This window comes from Phaeoacremonium minimum (genome assembly GCF_000392275.1).
Source record: "Phaeoacremonium minimum UCRPA7 unplaced genomic scaffold PA7_03_scaffold_419, whole genome shotgun sequence".
In the NCBI taxonomy this organism is placed as follows: Eukaryota; Fungi; Ascomycota; class Sordariomycetes; order Togniniales; family Togniniaceae; genus Phaeoacremonium; species Phaeoacremonium minimum.
In genome coordinates this window covers 58,697-79,014 of record NW_006921321.1, presented here as the reverse complement: position 1 = coordinate 79,014, position 20,318 = coordinate 58,697, and the positions used below count along the sequence as shown (strand labels likewise).

The 20,318-nt window shown below is 50.5% G+C and overlaps 4 protein-coding genes across 4 annotated transcripts; 2 read left to right on the top strand and 2 right to left on the bottom strand.

Annotated features, from left to right (window-relative positions):
- Window positions 1–3,355: 3,355 nt before the first annotated feature.
- Window positions 3,356–4,896, top strand: UCRPA7_5598 (putative c6 transcription factor protein; the record flags this gene model as incomplete). The annotated part of the gene is made up of 3 exons (XM_007918143.1): window positions 3,356–3,650; window positions 3,711–4,833; window positions 4,890–4,896. The coding sequence occupies 3 exons, from the start codon at window positions 3,356–3,358 to the stop codon at window positions 4,894–4,896; spliced, it is 1,425 nt and encodes a 474-aa protein (XP_007916334.1).
- A 4,059-nt stretch (window positions 4,897–8,955) lies between these two features.
- UCRPA7_5597 (putative cfem domain-containing protein) lies at window positions 8,956–9,639 on the bottom strand (the record flags this gene model as incomplete). The annotated part of the gene is made up of 2 exons (XM_007918142.1): window positions 8,956–9,370; window positions 9,440–9,639. 2 exons carry the CDS (start codon window positions 9,637–9,639, stop codon window positions 8,956–8,958), a joined length of 615 nt encoding a protein of 204 aa, XP_007916333.1.
- Window positions 9,640–13,022: 3,383 nt separating this feature from the next.
- On the top strand, window positions 13,023–14,409 carry UCRPA7_5596 (putative tyrosinase central domain protein; the record flags this gene model as incomplete). The annotated part of the gene is made up of 6 exons (XM_007918141.1): window positions 13,023–13,156; window positions 13,216–13,375; window positions 13,434–13,509; window positions 13,583–13,657; window positions 13,713–14,156; window positions 14,216–14,409. The coding sequence occupies 6 exons, from the start codon at window positions 13,023–13,025 to the stop codon at window positions 14,407–14,409; spliced, it is 1,083 nt and encodes a 360-aa protein (XP_007916332.1).
- A 3,382-nt stretch (window positions 14,410–17,791) lies between these two features.
- On the bottom strand, window positions 17,792–18,349 carry UCRPA7_5595 (putative protease s8 tripeptidyl peptidase protein; the record flags this gene model as incomplete). Its single annotated transcript, XM_007918140.1, has 1 exon — window positions 17,792–18,349. One exon carries the CDS (start codon window positions 18,347–18,349, stop codon window positions 17,792–17,794), a length of 558 nt encoding a protein of 185 aa, XP_007916331.1.
- Between the last annotated feature and the right edge of the window lie 1,969 nt (window positions 18,350–20,318).

Here is a 20,318-nt window from a genome sequence, read left to right as displayed (position 1 = left end):
TTCTCCAATTAGCTCAGTCACCCGTAGGCAAGGTGGTGGCGGGAAGCCACAGTGCTGGAGATGCTGATGTCAGGGCGTCGCCAGGAGGCGGGATGAGGACTAGGATATGGCTGCCATGAAGGACAAGACAAGCATGTGCTTGGCCTGGTTGAGATTCGAAGACGGCGGCCGTTAGTTGGTTTCAATGGACTGTAGTCGTGTTGTTGGCTCGCCGCGGACTGGAGGACGAGAGGTGAAGGGTAAAGGTCGCCACAGAAGCACCGGACATAAGCATGGAGGGTCTCGCTCGGAAAGCCAGGGACAAACTGGTGGGTTTCGGTCCAAGCCGCCCTGTTGAGTACTTCCTCGAAGTATCGGGCTCTGGTCGAAGTACACAGACGGTGCAGCATGTATAAGTTGTCAGTCAGATGCATGGATGGATGGATTTACCTGTTTGGCTAGATGGATCCCACGGGCTGGACTGGTCTGAAGCCAGCCAGTGTGTATTTCGTCGTGCAGTGCAGTTGTAGCAAAGTGAAGAGCGATCTGGGGAGGAAAAACAGGGAGGAAAAAAACAAATGCGCCAAGCCTGAGGGGTGGCCACCACTCTGCCGCCAGCGCTCTACACCCTCTTCCTCAAGCCTTCGACCAAATGCTCGATTCTCAGTCGTCCATTGCTATTCCTAGTCCTGGGCCACTTTCTCAGCATCCCACTCAGATCGTATCGTACTGTAATACGAATTGGTGGTGGCTCTGTGCCATGCATTGCGCAACAAGACCAGAGCAGCCACCGGCGCAATAACACTGCTTCTAAGCGTCGCAATGGTCCGGCTGCGCACGTTTCCTAGAAGACGCCGAGAGAGTAGACAGAGCCAAACAGATAGAAGGGATGGTCACATTAAAATGACAGCCAGCTCTTACGATTGCTTTATAGGGACAAAGGAAGAGGTATTCACAAGTCCAACACTTCAACCGGTTGAAGTGTCCCCCACGCAGACCACAGTGATAGCCCTGGTGGTCCGCTGGCGGATTGCTCTGGACCCTGGCCATGTGAAGCCGTGTTGCCGAGACTCAATCAACTCTGGTTCGCAATCAACCACCACAGTGATTATATCGCAGAAGCTGATTGATGATGATGAGGTAAAGATTCACGATCCGGATAGAATCAGGCTTTCTTGGCCGGATCCGATCATGACTGGCTCGGCTCGCACTGAGCTTGCTGTCGCCATTGAAGGTAGAAGCTATCAAAACTCAGTACTGGCTGGAATGATGGACCCTGAAGGATGCCCCCCAAGCTGGCCCGCCAAACAGAATCCCGAGACTAGTTGGCCTCCCTCAACGGCGAAGATTATCGCGAGGATGCACCGCCATGGTGATGATCAACAGCATCCCTCAGCCAGCGTTGGCGGCACGAATTGCGTGCACCTGGTTCGGCATTTACCAATGGATCCCGAGATCTACACCGCACACATCTGCCGCCGGCGAGTCAATCGACAACTAAACAACCAACGCCAACAAGGGAGGCGACGGCTGGATAGGACTAACAACCTGGAGCTTGTAGCAGTCGATAACCAACACTTGTTTCATCAATGAGATAGACAGGTTATATTCGACATGCCATTATTATCTAATTACCTTAGCCTCTCCCAATGCTACGGCATGCGGCGTCCATGCGCTGCCAAAGCTCGCTCATCCTGCCTTGGTAGCCATGGCGTTCAACGGCTGCATAGTTGAGGCGCAAATGATGTTCAGTCAAAGCTGCTGATCACGCAAATCGAAGCCAATTCAACCCTGGATGATAGCACATATAGCACGATATCCTGGAAATCTCCGGAGTGGCTAGGTAGGTCCTGCAGCGTAGTATAGAATCTATCTTCTGCCCTTCTGCCACCCCTACAGTTGTACTGTACTCTTGTGTACCTACCAGGGCCTGTCCCCCAACCCATGCGACTCCTGTCATGTCTTCCCCCCGTCTGTTCACAAGCCCCTGTCGATGCCGGCCCCATCTACAAGGGTATACTTACATACTCTACGCACTGGAGACGAGTCAAGTCTAGTCTAGTCAAGCCTAGTCTGGTGTAGCTACAGCATCAAGACAATGGGGATGGTGCATATCCCGTCTCCTGCTTGTTTCCCTGCTTCATTCTCGTCAAGTACCTCCTCGTAGTTAGTTAGTTAGAGGCTAATAAGACGGGACCACTCCACTCCTCCACCGCATCGCACCGCACCGACTCTGCACGGCGCGCACGCTCGCCCACCCTCCATTGCACTCATTACATTACCTATCTATCTATCCATCTACCCATCCATCCATCCACCTATCTATCCCAAGTCTCCTCGACTCGCCTCGACTTGGGCCCTACATCCCTTCTTCTCTCTTCACATTTCCATCCGTCCCAGCCTAGTCCGGCGCAGACGAAGACGCAGACGCAGAAGTAGAACGCCGGCCCCCAGCGATCGACCTCACTCACTTCAGAGCAGAGCACATCTTCACCGTCGAGCGGCGGTCCACAAGTGTCTCGCGATCGTCTTTGCCAGTGACTTCATGTCTCACTGCCGCCGGCCTGTTTGAGAAGATACGGGATATATCAGAGGGAGCGAGCCACCAACGAGTGAGAGCAGCGCGCCTCAAAGCCCGGGGCTTCACCTCCTCACTCCTCTTCTCCACATTTCCCTGCATGGCCCCTTCACACCCACGAAACCCAATGGCCGGTATCGTAGGCCTATAGCCAGAGCCCGACATATCTCGATCGACTAGCCAACCAAAGTCTTGATCTGTTCTCCCCCAAGCCTCGTCTACTTACTCGTCCTTCTTGTCACTTCTACTGCTCCTACTCCTCCACATCCCTCAGCCCAGCCAGCCCCATTTGAACTCTGCCAGCTCCTCTTGTGTTGCCACTTGAGCCTGCCTGCGTTCTCCCTCTTTTCTTCTCCCACGGCGACCAGCCCGCTGGCATGACCTCGTTATTGACGAGCAATGGACCCTTCTCATCCCGTCGTAATGGACGATGGGGACTTGCCCTGGTCAGACAGTCACAGTATGGCCTCAGATGACAGCCAGGATATGGCCTTCCCACAATCGCCTCCGTGGATGGAAGCCATGTCGACCGGCTCTGCCGTCTCCATGTCGGCTTCTATCTCCGCGTCGTCCGCGGGGACATCCCGCCTGCCACTGACCGGCCAATTGTCACCCATCAGCACCGGAATGGATATTCCACCAGGGCCGCCGACCGACAGCAGCGGATGCACATCCGCCTCTGGGTCCTCAGCCGCCCCGACCATGGTACACTCAGCATCGTCGTCCGTAACTGACTCCTGGAGTATCGGCGGCTACGGAGACCTCGATAGCGGTTCTAACGATAATGGTGATAGCGACATGAACGATATACACTGGGAGCAGGGGTCTGATGATGTTCTCACTACCCTGAAAGATGAGCCATTGGACGACGACTTCCGTCTCGAGGACATCAAGGAAGCTCCATTGACGCCGGTACCGAGTAGCAATGGACCGTCGTCGGCACAGCCCAAGGCTAAAAGACCTCGTGGACGGCCGAGGAAGCACCCCCTTACACCAATTGTTCCCACGAACAAAGTCACAAAGGGCCGATCGAAGACAGGATGCATCACATGCCGTAAGCGGAAGAAGAAGTGTGATGAGGCAAAACCACGATGTAAGTAGAGACTAACATTCCTAAACACACACATATGCTCAAGCCTTCTAACCCCACTAGGCATGAATTGCGAGAAGAACGCAGTCGTTTGTGAAGGGTATCCTGAGAAGCAAATCTGGAAAAGCGGCAAGGAGAAGGCAGAAGAAGGTATGGACTGCATCGCTGCGTCTATCGTCGGCGTCGCTGACTTCGAGCCAGAGCGCATGAAGACCTCCGGGCCACTCCCGGTCATCACCATGCAGCCCATCTTCAATGGTCTCGAGAACACAGAAGACATGATCTTCTGGAAGCATTACAATGACCATCTCAGCGCTGTGCTCACAGTAGAGGGCGAACATAAGAACGCCTTCAAAGACATGCTCATTCCTCTCGCAACCAAGCACCAGGGCCTTATGCACTCCATCCTTGCATTGTCTAGCAAGCATATTGATTTCGAGACGCCATACGGGCTTAACATTCTAAAACGGACGCCAAGCACAAGCCTGGAGGCACTACAGCAGCGGTCGGATTATCACCACGAAAAAGCCATGGAGAAACTCTACGCCGACATTGCTCGACAGGACCATGCCGACCGTGACGATCCTGAATATAAGACGATGCTATCGGCCCGCTATGGCCAAATGCTGTGCCTGCTTCTGGAGTCCCTGGCTGAGGGCAACCCTAGGGGAGAGCATCGAGTGCACTTACAGGCATATCAGACACTCATACAGCACTCCCCGCCGGAAGACCCAGCCTTCTTAACCTTCATATCTGAATTCTTCCAGTATCATATTTTTGCTGATGAACTGATCCGGTACCCCGACATCCAGACTGCTCGACTCGCGTCTGAGGACTGGGTTCCAATAGTACCGATTCATCCACCGCGTCTGCTTGGTGTTGCTGATGGCCTTTTCAACCATTTATGCCAGATCACCTCTGTGCGCAACACCATCCGGGCTAATATGGCTGCCCATGTCGACCCTGTAGTGGACTATACGAGCCTGTACCGCGCCGCCGAGATCGATGCTGCTATCCGCGACTGGACGCCACAGTGGCCACCTGGAGACAGCCGGGACCGGGTTGGATTGCTATATAAACAGATGATGTGGGTGTATCTGTTCCGCACTATCTACCCGCCCTCGTCCTCGACGAACCAGTCATCGCTGTCAAACTCGTCGACCTCCCTACCCATGTTGCCAGGGTCGTCCGTTGGTATCGGCTCTAGCATGGCCAACACCGCCAATACGCCTCCCCGCTCAGCCAGTAACAGTTGTGCCTCTTCACCATCCTTACGCCCCAGCATCTCCCATACTGACATCACCAACCCTCGCCGCCACTCCATAGCCATCCACGCGCACACCCAAACAGAACGCGCGGACTCTCCACCACCATTCCGCCAGCCGCCTAACCATGATCCGCGAATTACTCTCGCGGTCGACGAGTCACTGACTATCCTTGACTCATTCAAACCAAGTGATCCAACTCAGACCTTACTACTAATCCCGTGTCTCGTCATTGGGACGGCGTGCTTCTCACCCGCCCAACAAGAACGCGTACGTACCGCGGTACGAACTGTCAGGGGCTACACAGGGCTCCGTAACACAGACCGTGTGGCAGAGGTGCTCGAGGAAGTCTGGCGATGCATGGAGCGCGGCGAGTGGGCTCGAGTGTGGGACTGGCAAGGCGTTGCTAGGAGTTTAGGCGTGGACTTCTTGTGTACTTGATTGCCCACTCCGCCAGCAAATACTTGCGACACCAGCAGACATATGTGGTTGTTCGACCCTTGGACTGTAAGGGCTTGCCGTTCCAACCGTATCTACTGGAATGGGGCTCCCAAGGGTCAGGCCGAATCATGCAACACCACACAATGTCCGTCTATTCTCATCACACTCGCGGTGTTTTGAGTCTACGTCGGGTTCCTAAACCCACACACCCTTCCTCGGGGTACCCTTTCATACGTTTTGTCAGTGTCCGGTGCGCCTGACCTCGATGCTCCTCCGTAAACCGGAGACATCCCCAACACTTTCGTTTCTGCTGTTGTTATTCTAGCATCAATTTCATACGCGCCGAGTCTGACTGCGTCTATCGCTCATCTTCTGGATAGCCTGCTGTATTCTTTCGCTACATCATCAGCCATTCGTATAGCTGTTGAGCACGCCTATTTGTCTTCATTAGTCATAGTTCTCATGTTTCTCTTTAGCATTTTATTGGAGTATCGACAGGCGAGGAGCGGGGTTAGGGTGGGAAGCCTTGACGACATCGAACGATATTCACTTTTCACGTCTTGCTCATTCATGAGTTTATCACGACATTTTCATCTCATGCGCCTTTTCACGAGCTGACGACGTCAAGCGGATAGCGGCCGAGATACGGGCTTTTGGCGGGAATTGATTACAAGCGGCGTTTTCCTTACAACTCATTTTCTCTTATCATCTCATCTCATAACGGTGGAAGGCAATCTTGGGCATGGAGTTTTGTGGAGCGTTCAGGGATGAAACAAACTACGGAAATATTCTATAACAACTACGGCGGCCAGGACCGGGTTCGGCGGGAACTGGCGAACACTGAAATGAACAGAAACTAGAAACTCATTTGACTTTCGAGTATTGCACGGCGGGTGGGCTCGGGGGAACGAGCCGGTTAGCTTTACAAACTATATCATTGTTAGGTCAATCCATTCATCTTTGTCCTATCTTGCGCACGCATACTATGAATGGCTTCGCTATACATACGCTTGGTGGTCATTTCTCTGTGAACTCTGTGACTTCGTCTATCATCATCTGAAACTACAGATGTTTGCCAGCATGATGGTCTTTTTTTTGACGAATATTCTAGCTATTACCTTGTCAAGACACAGCTTTTCAAATGTGGTGATCTCCTCATCACTTCCATTGTACCTTTTAGTGATAAGAACTTAGCAAAAATTGACTGAGGAAATTAGAGAGCTCCAGAAGTAATATAACTCCCGGCAAGCCCTCCAACCGTTCAGGAGCCTGAGAGTTGGGCTTTCTAGCGGCTACGTAGGCAGCAAACAAAGGCCCGTCGAATAGGTAGTCGATCTCTTCGATGGAGAGACCAGCAATATATCTCGGGAACCGTAAAGAAGACGTATAAGAAGGCCACAGAGCACCATGCGGCGAAGAAAACAAATGCTCCGAGTGATCTGTGCTCTCGAGGAGCGATGGAAGGGCGTAGCTCATGGCAAAGCTGGAAAGCCAGTGGAATCTTTGAGAGAGGGCAGCCCCAAAGGACCGAATGCAGTTTGACCAAAGCTCGCCGCCGAAGACGTATGGGAGTGTAAGAAGACCTGAGTGGGGAAGGCTGGGTTAGTTCTATTCAAGATAAGACCTCTGCTGTCATGAACGTCGTGGGAGAGACTCACCGACTAAATACCCAAAGCATGTATGAAATTTACGACGAGAGCCGCTTTCGATGCAGACTTCGACACCTGTTGCTCCCGCTGTACTTTTATGTAAACGGCGTCGCCAGTGCCTTCGTTATGGAGGTTGCTGCGGCAGCAACCCAGCTATGAGTCTCGCCGGCCTTGTTCTTGACCATCTCTAGCGCGTACGGATTCTTTTTCTGAAGGAAGATGCTGCTCGTGCTCCAGTGCGAGTCGTCGAGCTTGGCAGTGCCGAACTCGACTGAGCTGAAGATGTGTAGATCGGTATGAACATCACTGAGGATAGTCATGAGATTCGCAAGACAGAAGGCGATTTCGATCTGGTAGTACGCATCTCGACTGAGCTTTGAATTGTCGAGGACGTCTGAAAAGCCAAGCAACGATGCTGTGCGATGTCGGTTGATCGGCACGTCGGAACCGATAGACCTACGGCGCCAAGCGGATTGCGATTGATTCCCGAATAGACCCCAGTGAGCTGCTGGATTGAGTTTTGCAGCCGATCTTTGAAAACCAGTAAGTAGTGACAAAAGTTGGCGGGCTGGGCTTGCTGGAGGTGCGTGTAGCTAAGCATGGGAATATTGGCGTGTTTTTCTACCACCATAGCAACGCCTCGTGCAAAGCGAGGAGCTCCATAACGACAGCATTGATATTTTCCCGGTCGCTGATCGGCTTCACGGGTGTCCCTTGATTAGACGACAACGGGTGCTCGGCAAGTGGCCAGCAATGTGCTCCCCTAACCTTGCCGACAAGATCTTCTCGACCTGAAGTACAATGCTGCCATATCCAGGCTACATCGAGAGCTTTCAGGTCCTATCTTCTCGTCATCTCTCCAGCTCGCGATTCGGTTTGCTGTTGAGTAATGATGCCTTCAGCTAGCAAAACCGCATGAGCAAGATCAACCCGAAGGACTGCTGCAAAGGACTTCATCTCCCACGCGAATCGAGGTTGCTCTTTCCATTCCGCGTAGGAGATTGCTCTTGGGTTAGGACAAGCGTCCTGCAAAGAAAGGTATCATCTTCACTTGATGATTGATTTTATAATGAGTTGACAAGAAAATGAGTCAAAGGCCAAGCAACAGAGCCTCGAAGAGCTGTTCTGGGGTTTCTATCTCCTTGAGTAAAACTATGGGCCGGCTTTGGAGCTTACACCCGGCTTGACGGGGTTGCTACTTACCGACTACCAGACGAATTTCCGAGCTCACCAGAGTTGTCCGGTAAGACATGACTCCAGTGTACAAGCAGATTGATTGTATATCTTCAGAGTCAAAGGACCGACGTAACCTTTGAGACGTATGCAATGCACACACCACGTGCAAAAATGAGAAACTTGTGTTACTTCACGAACGGTTTTGGCGTAGATCGATACCGAAATACGGGAACAGACGAAGATGGATCATATTACTTCGTACTACTGCAATCATTTTGTTTGACATTCGCTAGGTCGCTGATTGTAGCTAGATCAATGAGCGACTTGCTTGGTGAAGTTGTGTGGCGCAGATGGGCACGGAAGTCCGGACCCATCCATATAAGGAACATCCGAATCACCCCCACGCTACCCCTTTTCCACGACTGCGATACCGCATCAACCAAGCTTCAGATGCATTGTGAGGTGTGTTCACCCAACCTTTTTCGAAAGCCGACTGATTTGGCTTGACACGATTACTTTGGCTATTCACTCACCGACACAATGTAGGGAATTCTCATCAAGATTGGGTGCTTCCAATGGGTACTTTGCATTGACTCTACAAAAATGAAGCATTGTCTATGGCGTCGTCATATATATTCATTTGACAGAATTTTTGGACATCTAACAAGTCTTGAAATTGTTGTGAACGCTCGTATCAAACATAGGCCCGAAGGACTCGGTAGATGATATTCTCCGCAACAGCTTATCTGGCATCTCGAGCACTGCAACTCTTGTCTCTTAGACATCTGCCCAGCTCTCTTCCCTCTTGCTGCGTTTCGGATCCTGCTCGTTGACTTGTATAGTGACTGTTGTCTCTTTTCGAATCTCCCCGTATTTTCCCAACTCATAGTCATTCGGACTCGGCACAATGCCAACCTGGCTGTTATTGCCGTCGCTGATATCCGCATCAACATCGACCCCGCTGCCGTTTCGTAGATAACCGCTCTTCGAACGCATCGCCCCGGCTGAAGAGGTAACCCCCTTGCTGGCGCTCTTGGGTCCTCTCGTGGGATAGCTGCTGAGAGCGCTTCGTAAGCCGAGCTTGAAGGCAACGATTCGGATGATGGGCTGCAACGATGGGAAGCAACCGCACCAGAAGCCGACGTGAGACTCCAGGTCCGTCCAAACGCCAATGGTTGCCATTTTGAAGGTACTGTGACATAGAGTTAGCACTTCACGAGATGCAACGTCATGTTAATGTTTTGCAACAGGCCCAACTTACGAGTCAACGGCCCAGTCCATTGTCTGGATGTAGTACAAGCGAATGATACCCGTGACAACAACGAAAATACCAACACTGAAAACGGCAATGACTTGGAATGTCTTCCTCGACCACAACATCTTCTTGTAGATGACCCATATAGGCAAACCCATGAGCATAATGTCGAATATTATGCCAAGAATTGCATGTGCGTTCATCATTCTGTCGAGATGCACTTGTGCTAAGCAGTGTGTCCCGGGTGTCATTGGTGGTAGCCAGCCATCGGACACCGGACGGCACATGAGAAGCCTGATGAAAAAGGCTGTGAGTGTAGCAACAAGAACCATACCAGAGACAGTATAAACAAGAATGAGATAAACTCGGTCCTTGTGGAGGCGAGGGAGAAACGCAAGCACGGCCAATCGATCAAGACCGACACCCCAGAAATACAGTAGATTCAGATTTTGCAAACCCTATCATCGCAGATTTCATGTCAACTATGTGTATAGGTAGTACATGATGTTCGGTTTTACTTACCACGAAGAACTTCATGATCAGAGGCCCTGGAATCAGTTCCATATGTGCGCCAGCGCCGCAATCTTTGAGATGAATGTTCCATCCTGATTGGGATGTGATTACGCCAAATGCCAGGCATGCGACGAGATCATCCAAACCGGCGGATTTGGTCATGAAACACCGTACATAGAGTCGTGTTGCCAGAAAGCAACCAGAGATGACGATCAGCGCAGTGTTGAGCCTGGCCTGTGTTCCACCCGCCCAGTCGGGTGTCTCCCAGAAATTCGTTCCAGGGGGATAATTGGAGGATTGTGTCGCCATGGTGAACAGTGCGGCAGAAATAAGAACGGATCGGAACACGCAATATCGACGTTATAACTCACGAACCGAAAGACATTGACAGAATGGTGGAATGACAGTCCCCACCATTTTCGAAGACGACGATACGTGATGCTTTTATTCTTGTGACGAGAGGTGTCAATGGCTGCTTAAGCCCCCAAAACAAGCCGCCAAGCTGTGTAATGCACGCTCAACGGGGAAAACGCCACGCGAACTGACATCTCGCTGCTGCTGCTGCTTAATTCGAGGGCTGTCTCGGCTTCAGTCGAACAAGAGAAGCCTGCTTGCGCTCGGACCTAGCATCAAACTTGTTTTGGAGGGTGCTTAGTGCTTGTAGCATTTGCGTTGGGGTACCCCTACCCTGCTACGGAACTTTCGCCCGGATCGGCCATCTATTGCCTTCTGGAGTGCGACTCCGGGCAGGCAAGAAATCCAATCGACAATCTCTGAGCTGCAGGAGCTCTAGCGCAAGTCTTGGTAAGATGTTGTACTGATCTGCTCACATTTGGGGCCATGACCAAGATTCTGGAATTCAAGACCTGTCGATCGAATACCAGATGCAGAATAGAGTCGGGCCCGAAGATATTCATTGCGTACCTACGAAGGAGGAAAAGGAAACATGGCCGTTGAATTGAACAGCAGTACTACAGAAGAGATACCTAACGATGCAATTGCTACACAAAAAGAAAAATCCCTTGTCCTCTCCTGCATATACTGTTACGCTTTGTTCTAGAGATGTGACATATAGCAGCTTCAATATGGTTGATACAAGGGCGAAGTTGTATAGCTAGGATTTCTAGAACCTGCCGATTACATGTAGAATTATGAAGATGCTTTCAACTGCTTTGGGCGTGGCACCTACAAGCGAAGTTGAGACACAACCTCAGAGAAGTTAAAGGGGAACCGAGAGGCGCAAGCATTATTGGGTTCAGAGAATGTGTCAGTAAGGGAGCAGTATTTGTTAGCCCCTTGAGAGGATTTGAAATTCAAGTCTCTCTTAAGCTCGGATCTTCTCGAGCTCGTGTACTGGATTTGGGGGAACAATGGAGTAAAATAGAATTGGAAAGTCCGTCATCATGGCATCAATAGTGTCAAAAGATGCTAGACCTCGGAAATGTCGTGTGCTTTGATGTCTCATTTACTGAACAGGTTTGAAGAATTATAACGAAGACGAAACCGAAATTGCAGCTGAGAGTGCGAAAGACCGAACTGGGATGCTCAGCACAGCAGACACTGTCAAGCTGGTAGGGGAGGGCGACGGATTACTCTAGCTTGGTTCAAGCAAGCAACTCGACATGCCGGATCCCGGACAAAAAAGTCTTAGGCCCTTAGCGAGCCATAATACATGATCTGATCTGTGTCTATATTAACAACCCCAGCTCACTCGACCAACGAACCGTTACGGACCCCTTAAACTGTTACAGCGGGGGTTGGGGTACTGAGCCGCAACCCCCGAGCTTCGCTAATCTAGCGAGATATATTATTGGTCCGGTTCAAAGCAACATGAAGAAATGGCACATTTAACTACGCGCTATTCGCTCGCTAGTGACAAAACATATCGATCCTACGCTAGAGTCACTACAACTTACGAGAGAATCCTTGCAAGTGTTCGGCTCCTATCATCTCTGCGCCCCTACTTTACAGTAAACCAGGCAGACACCCGAGTGCCCGTGCGGTTCACTAAAGACCGTTGAAGTTTTGGACAGATCGAAGGGTTGAACCCGTTGTCGATTGCACTGCTCGCTATAATATGCTGCGATATGATCGTTCTGGGTGATTCCATAGCTAATCCTTGATCAATAACCTCTGGGACCCTGCTTCCTCGCCTAGCTGCGGCTGGCACTGACAGAATTAAACCCGGAGTTAGGATGCAGGTGATGAAATCCGTTCAATGCATGCCAAGAAGACAACTATGCCTGCCTTGGTAGGACCCGAGGGGTGGCGCCGCCAGCGCGGAGGTATCCTGGTCAAAACCCTTCGGTAATAGCTGGAAAGACACAACAAGTCTGCTTTTCACGCATGTTTACTAGCTATCAGGGGTATTCACCCGATGCAGCAAGTAGAGTGATAAAATTTTCACGCCTTTTGTGCAAGCTGATAACACTCTACCGGTCACACTTGTCTTGATAAAACCCTCAGCCTGGTAAATATTCGAAAAGACACTGGACCTTGTTGTGAACTGCCGGATTAGAAGCAATGGGCTTCGACGAATCGTAAGATGACTGCGAAGAACGGACTAAGTCAGCATCTCACCGAGCCTGGACCATCATACCCTCGTATGTAACAACACATGCTATCGCGCTTGCGTACTGTTATCTGGTCTAGAGCAGCGGTGCACCGGGGTACCTGCCAAGTTCTCATTTGATCCTGGGGGTGGTTCAAGCGGCTCTATCCTAATAGGTTCGTTACCGTGATTGCATGTTACAGTAAGAGAAGCCATGGTACTTATTGCCGGGTGTGTGTCCCTCTACGGCATGGCGAGGAGTAACTATTTGGACCCAGCAGTAAACACTATTGATCCAGGAGAAGACTTCAGGCGAATTCATTCCTCTTAGGGCGCAGCAGGTCTCGTATGTCTCCTACAAATCCTTGTCACAGTGGCGCTGTGATTTCCTGGGACCCATTTACCAGTACCGTAATACTGATTTGTTTATGCTTTGTTGAGTATATGAGCCTGCTGCCGTCCGCTCTTCTGGAAGCCACGAGGAGGTATACGAGCTCTACAGCCACGCGTGATCCCTGAATAGCCATGCAGCTCCTATCGTTTCTGTCTGCAGCAGTCTTGCTAGCCCAAGGAGCCGTTGCTGCCCCGAGGCCTGAGGATGCTACAGAAAGTGTGGCCGCCACCTCTAGCTGCTCCAAAACCCTTGTAAGAAAGGAGTGGTATGTTTAGCCCGTGCGCCTCAGACACCTTGAAGTTGCATTGCTGACCATGGTCTCAGGAGAGCGCTGTCCAAAAAGGAACAGCTAGACTACATTGCTGCAGTCCAATGCCTCCAGCAAAAGCCGGCCAAGACTGGCTCGCTCTACCCTGGTGTAAGGAGTCGGTACGATGACTTCCAGGCCGTGCACATTGCTATGACGGAAAAGATTCACTTTGTTGTAAGAGCGCCTCTGCCGATTGGCCCCCAGAACGCCTTCGGTCTGACTTCTTTTTCAGGGTCAATTCCTGCCGTGGCATCGTCAGTTCGTGTATCTCTATGAGACCGAGTTGAGAGACACTTGCTGCTATACGGGTGCTCAGCCGTATTGGGGTAGCTAAATATCTGTTTATATTGACTCCAGGACCATGACTGACATGTTTACTAGACTGGACCAAGGATGCTGTCAGTGAGGCTGCTTGGAACAAGTCGCCAGTGTTTGACAGCGTGTATGGCTTTGGAGGTATGCTATTTGAACCTTATCTCCCGAATTATTCCTCAATCTAAGTTCAAAACAGGTAATGGTCCATACCTGGCCGATATCTCAGGGCTTCCCAGCACATCCCTTGCACCTGGACCGCTAACGCCGCGAACTGGTGGCGGTTGTGTCTCCACCGGTCCCTTTGCCAACCACACTGTCAGCCTCGGTCCGGGCAACAGTTTGACATACACGCCTCACTGCCTTCGCCGCGATTTCATCCCATCTCTTGTCACCAAGAAGCTGACTCAGGCTGAGGTCAACTGGGGGACGGCCGCAACCACCTTCTTTGAGTACACTCAACACATTGAGATTGCTTCCATGGCTTCTGACCTGTCTGGCATCACCACTCACGGTGGAGGCCATTTTGGTGTAGGTGGTGAGGTTGGAGAACTGTCTGATATGTACTCTTCTCCAGGTGACCCGCTCTTCTGGATGCATCACGGCAAGTTGGACTACGAGTGGAATAGGTGGCAGCGTCTATGTGAGTATCTCTTTGAGATCTATACCTCTGTTGGGGATCTTTGGCTAACACTTCACTAGCTTGGGCCAAGCGCAAGACCGACATTGGCGGACCTGACACCATGTGGGCGTACCCGTACAACTACTGGGGTGATATTCCGTACAACAACATCACCCTCGACTTCAAGCTGTCTTATCCCGGACTAGCACCCAATGTTACCATCCGAGACGTTATGGATATCACCGCTGGTAAACTCTGCTATACCTATGCTTAGTCTATCAATAGTGCCCGTCGACAAAATCGTCGGGTTGCAAAGCTTCTCACTTCTTGGACATAGACTTCGCTAGTTGCATATAATGAACAGACATGCTTGAGGGACCAATACATAGCTTAGGCTGCAATAAAAGAAAAGAGTCGATCGCCAGATCAGATAGCTAATCAACATACGTACTTTGCCAATGATGGAAACAGCGTACGACATGCTCCCTTTACTGACAAAACCCGTGCTCCTCCAGCCAGGCTTCCACACCTTGGCCATCACGTTGAACCCAACTCATTCTAGCTTTGATCCCTTCGACGGCTTCTTCAAAAGCAGTCTTGTATTTTCCCTAATTTATGGTCAGATTGCTTCTATTGAACCCAAGTTCTCAACATAACCCACCTCGACAGATGAAGTAAACTCCTGCACATCGTTCAGCTGAGCAGCAGTTGAGAGGCTGCCAGTGCAACTAGCAGTATAGCGTGAAACGGTCACAAGACCGACATTACCTAACTGGCCCCATTTGGTTTTCAGCCAGGTCCACGAGGCTTCGGCTCCAGCTCGATGCGTCTGCAGAGCATTCAACAGAAACCACTTTTCAAGTGGAGAGAACGGCTCGTTCTCTTCCGTCATTAGTCCCAGCGCCTTCTGAATTAGAGCTGGGCTGTCTGCATAGCCAAGGGAGACAAAGGCATCGGTACGCACTTCCGGATCCTGCGTTTGGCGTGCCAGCCCTAGGATGGCTTCATACTAGATAGTTGCAAATATGCTTTAGCTCTTGTGATTTTCAGAGCAGGTACTGGCTGTACTTACACGATCAATGTCCTTGCTTTTGGCCACTGCCTGGAACACATACTTCCGAATGTTGGGATTGACTGCAATCTCGTCCCCAGCCATGAATTTATCGAAGAGCTCCGAAGCGGCATCACTTACAAAGTCGTACCCAGCGGCTTGCGAAAAGAACAAAGCCTTCGCAAGCTGAATGGGAACATCATCCCTCGGAGTGATTTTCCATGCTTCATTCGAGCAGTGGGGTAAAATCAGATCCCGGTGAAACCGCTGCAGTGCTGAGTCGGTTTGAGGAGATGAGAACAGGAAAGCTTGCTTGATTTTGGCAAAGGTGAAGAAGATCTGACGCCAGACGAGAAAGTTTTGTTCGTCGCGGAAGTTTAACAGAAAATTGAGTAGGTCGGCGGTCTGGATAGGAGTGTCAAGTGGAGATGAGACCAAGGCATGCGAGTCCGAAATTAGGCCCACGCAATCTTCCGGCGACAGACTCCCGGTTGAAACTTGCCTTCCGAAGGTCTGTAGGCGAGATGGAGGATAGGAGACTCGATAAAGGCCGATCTGCCCTGCGTTGAGCTTGTAGAATTCAAGATCTACTGGATGAATCTCTTTCCGCGAGGTCAGCAAAGGGAAGCTGTCACCTGCGTCCTTCGTCTTTACATTCAAGGGCACATGATACAACTTCTCGTCTTCCTCAAGTGTGACTTTGCCCGATTGCAAATATCTGTGTTGCTCTAGAGTGATCGTGCTGGAGTCATGGTCTTCGGACACCAAGATGATAGGATGCCCAACATGTTGAGTCCACTCCTGCATAATTCTCTTTACATCGCTACCGCTACTGGTAGTCAGTGATTCCCAGAGATCACCAGTAGTAGCATTTGAAAAAGCGTGCCGCTTTAGGTAGCAACTAACGCCATCAAGGAAGGTCTCTGTCCCCAGATATTGGCAAAGCATCCTAAGGAGAGAAGCACCTTTCATGTATGTAATGTTGTCGAAAAGCTCATGCATACGATTGGGCGATGCATTCTGGTTATAGATCGGATGACTCGCCCGCGTAGAATCGAGATCCAAAGCTCCCTGGTAAAATGCCATGGCCTCGGGATCAGGATCTCCAGCAACAAAGTGCAGCCAGTACTGCCATTCGGGAAACATCTTGTCAACAATGTAAAACCCAGCCCACTCCGCAAATGCCTCATTGAGCCAGAGATCATCCCACCACGCCATCGTTACGAGGTTGCCAAACCACTGATGAGCGAGCTCGTGGCACAAGGTTTCCACTGCCATCTGCCAGGATTTCGTGGCTGTGGTTTCCGTGTCGAGTAAGATGAAGCGCTCTCCGAAGACAATGCACCCCCAATTCTCCAGTGCGCCGGCATCGGGCAGCGCAATCAAGTCCATTTTGGGCAGGGGATAGTCTAGACCGAAGATGTTCTGATAATGATCTAGAGCCTGAACAGCAACATCTAGCATGTTTGATGCATGTTGAATCTTTGCACCTTGCACAGCATAGACCCGCACGGGGAATTTCAGTCGATTTGACTCGATGAAGTCGAAGTCGCCAATCACAAAACACATGAGATAAGTCGACATGAACGGCGTTGTGTTGAAGACAATGCGCTTGGAAAGAAGTGCTCCAGAAGTCGCGAGTTGCGATGAGGCGATATCCATATTACTCACACATGTCAGGTCCTCATTGATTGTGACAGTAGAGGAAAGAGTGGCTTTGTACTCGGGTTCGTCGAGACATGGGAAGATACAGCGGGCTCCTATAGGCTCGCAGCTTGTTGAGTACACCCGTTTGATATCTCCGTTGATAGTTTTGTAGCTGGTCCATTGGAAGCCGGGAGTTCTTCCGTTCTGCTTTATTGTGCCTTGAAAGGATTGCTCAACCTGAACCTTGTAGCCGGTCGCGAGTGGTTGATCTATTTCAATAGTGATCGTCTGCTGGTCTGAATCGTATTGAACTGTGGGAATCTGGACGATTTCACCCGAAGGGTGCAATATTTTTGTGCTGGTGATCTCTAGGTCTCTCGAATTCAGGATGATGGACGTAGTTTGTTGAGAAACTTCTAGATGGATGACTGAGGAACCTTGGAAAGTCAACCCATTCAAGTCTAGATTAAGATCCAGGTCATAATGAGTTGGTCTCACACTCATGGGGAGACGCGCCATGGTAAAGTGCCTTGAGGGGAAGGTGATTGTTTTGCGCAATGTCGGAACCAATCCATGCGTAAGGAAGGAAAACAAAGGCTTAAGTATCCTACGACAGCTTACTCAGCTGTGAGACGCTCATATTCGCAACCCGTTTAATTTATCTGCCGTACTTGAAAATGATGATCTTATCTCGCAAATTAATTTCTGTTAACGTTATTGAACCAACATAACCAACATGCACCTTCCAGGTTTGAGACCAAACGGATCACGCCCCACTACAAATGCGCCATCTTAATATTGTGTTGGCCCAACAAAAAGAAAAGCAAATGAAATCCAGATCTTAATTGATTCGATCAACTTCTCCGTCTCTTAATGTCGAAGTCTATTTTATAGGAGGCAAAGGAGGTAATTGTTTCATATGAATCAACATTCTACATGCGGCCTACGGAATTCAGTCTCAAGGCAAATTCAAGAATATCTCCTCGAGCTTCGGATATATAGGAGTTCCTAACCCGGTGACAGGATCCCATCCAGGCTGACACTGGAAACCGTCAGTTCCACAGCCCGGGTTCCCTCCGTCAATGATATCATTAAACGCTTCTGGGTGCGCATAGAGGGTCGGATTCAAAAACCCAATGGGCCCTTTCGCCGCAGCGATACGCGCTTCATTCAGTAAGGTGACGATGCTCGCGATGATAGGCGTTGATGCGCTTGTGCCACCCGCGACATAGACATCGCCCAAGAGCACGACCGAGACGTTGAGTCCTATGGCCGAGATGTCCGGATACCCGCGACCGCTGCTATTGTAGATGTCTGCGCTGTACGGAGGAGGGTACGCCGTCAGATAGTGAGACACTGCGTCAGCTTGGTAGGCAGGCTGTCCAAAGACGTTGGAGAAACCACCGCCAGAATAATAGTCCAATTTTGGGTTCGGCTCGTAGGGGAGAGCCACTGCAACTTCACCGTCGCTGATATTGCGGCTCTTGAGGAAAGTCCCTCCGACTAGTCGCGACATTGTAAGCTTGCGTGGTGGGAGGGAGACGATGGAGTGAAAGAGATTCCAGGCTTACCAGAGGTGACCCAGGGACAGTTTGTTGGGAAGGACGGCGAAAATCGAGTTCCATTTACATCTACATATGGCCCTACGTCTGGAGGCGTTAAGCAACTGTTCTCGAAACCCACGTTGTAGCGGTTTGCCACACCCGAGTCACCAGTCGCAAAGATTACGCTCACACCTTGCAGCCCGAGCTTCATCCACTCGTGGCATTGCCGAGTTTGGTATGATTCCGGGAGCGCGGCCTCGATTTGGAGGTAGGAGAATGAGAGGACGTTGCTAGGTGGTGCGCCACCGCACTGGAGGGGACCATCATAACCGCCTGGTGCTGGATCAGGATAGACTGGATCTAGGTAAGGAGCATCACCGCCTAGATAGGTGCAGTAGGAACCGTCTAATGCATCCAGAAGAGTATTGAAAGTGCCAGTCGAGTCGATGTTGGTGTCTCCCACCTGGTAAAGGCGCACTCCTTGAGGGTAGACAATGGAATATGCCGTTTGGACGTCGAGGGCCGACTCCCCACCAATGGAGAGATTATCATTCCAGCGCTGACCGCCATCAATGGAAATAAACTCCGGAAATGTGGAATTAGGGACAGGCTGCGTCGTGTAATTTGTGAAGTAAAGTGCAAGGTCTGGAGGATAAAGGTAGTCTCCCCACTGCCCAATTCCGATCTCATTTCCTGGTGCTCCTTTCAAAAAGAGTCAGTCGATTCTGAGAAAAAGCGAGAAGATTCAGATATGAGTAAGATCGAAAAGCCACGCACTTGTGTTTCCGGGCCCGAATTGATAGAGTTCACGAAGGCACTCGATGGTGATTAGCTCATAGCAGTTTGTAAGCCCCGTTAGCCCCCGTACAGGAGGCTGGACGGCCTTGTTCATATTCGGGATAGGGCGCACCCCTTCGATTTGAATAGTTGGCATCTTCACTGGAAATCAGTTTCGAGATGTTTTCATCTCTACATGGGCTGTACTCGGAACTTACAGCAAAGTCAACATGTTGCCTCACGTTCTCTGGTAAATGATACTCGTCACACGCAATGCGGTAATCTCCTGATACTTCATGCTCGTAATAATGATATTTTGTTTTGAACAGGCGCTCAATTTCATAGACCGTTGCGTTGAAAAGGATCCAGTTCCTTCCTAGAATGAGACGGATTTCGTTCAATATATGCGCTCTTTTGGCCAAGATGCAAACTGACCTGTAGAGAAAGTATGTCTTTCCGCACCGATGCCAAAATCAACAAGCCACCCCGCCACTCCATCAATAGCTTCTCTTGAAGGTGCAAATGTATTTGCAACCCTTTCCGCTGTCCAATGTTTACCTATGGTTTCGAATGATTAGAGTTGTACTACTTGAAAAAAAAAAGCTACTATGAGATTGACTACCAAAATTAGGTGATTTAGGATCCGACACATCGAGCATGTATTGCTCTGCTAAATGCAGGTTGCTCTGGGTCAAGCCAATCCTGACTGGAAGAAGTTCGCTTGGATGAGCAAGGGAGCGTTTTGTCCAATAATGAGGAGTTGCCGTGCGCTTTTCATGGAGGACAAAGCTGCTGGTGGTTTTGGGGGAGGCGAGGGCGCAGGAGAGGTAGAGGACGAGAAACAGGATAGGGCTTAAGGTGGGCATCTTGCCGATACCTGCTCAGGTAGATAGGATGCGACTGTTGAGGATAGAACTCAAGACATCAATCGAAGAGTGCCTGAACGCACCCACAAACGATGCTTTTGTCATAATCAAGAGTCGATCTCGCCCCATCGTCCCCGGCAGATACTATGCGACGCTTTACAAGACGTTACTCATTCTCATGATTGCCGCTTATAGAAAATCCTTGATGAAAGGCTATTGACTGACCCATAGGTTCTGTTAATGTGGATTCGATGGTGCTACGGCAGCCTGCATGTAAGAGAGGCGGCCGCACAGTAGA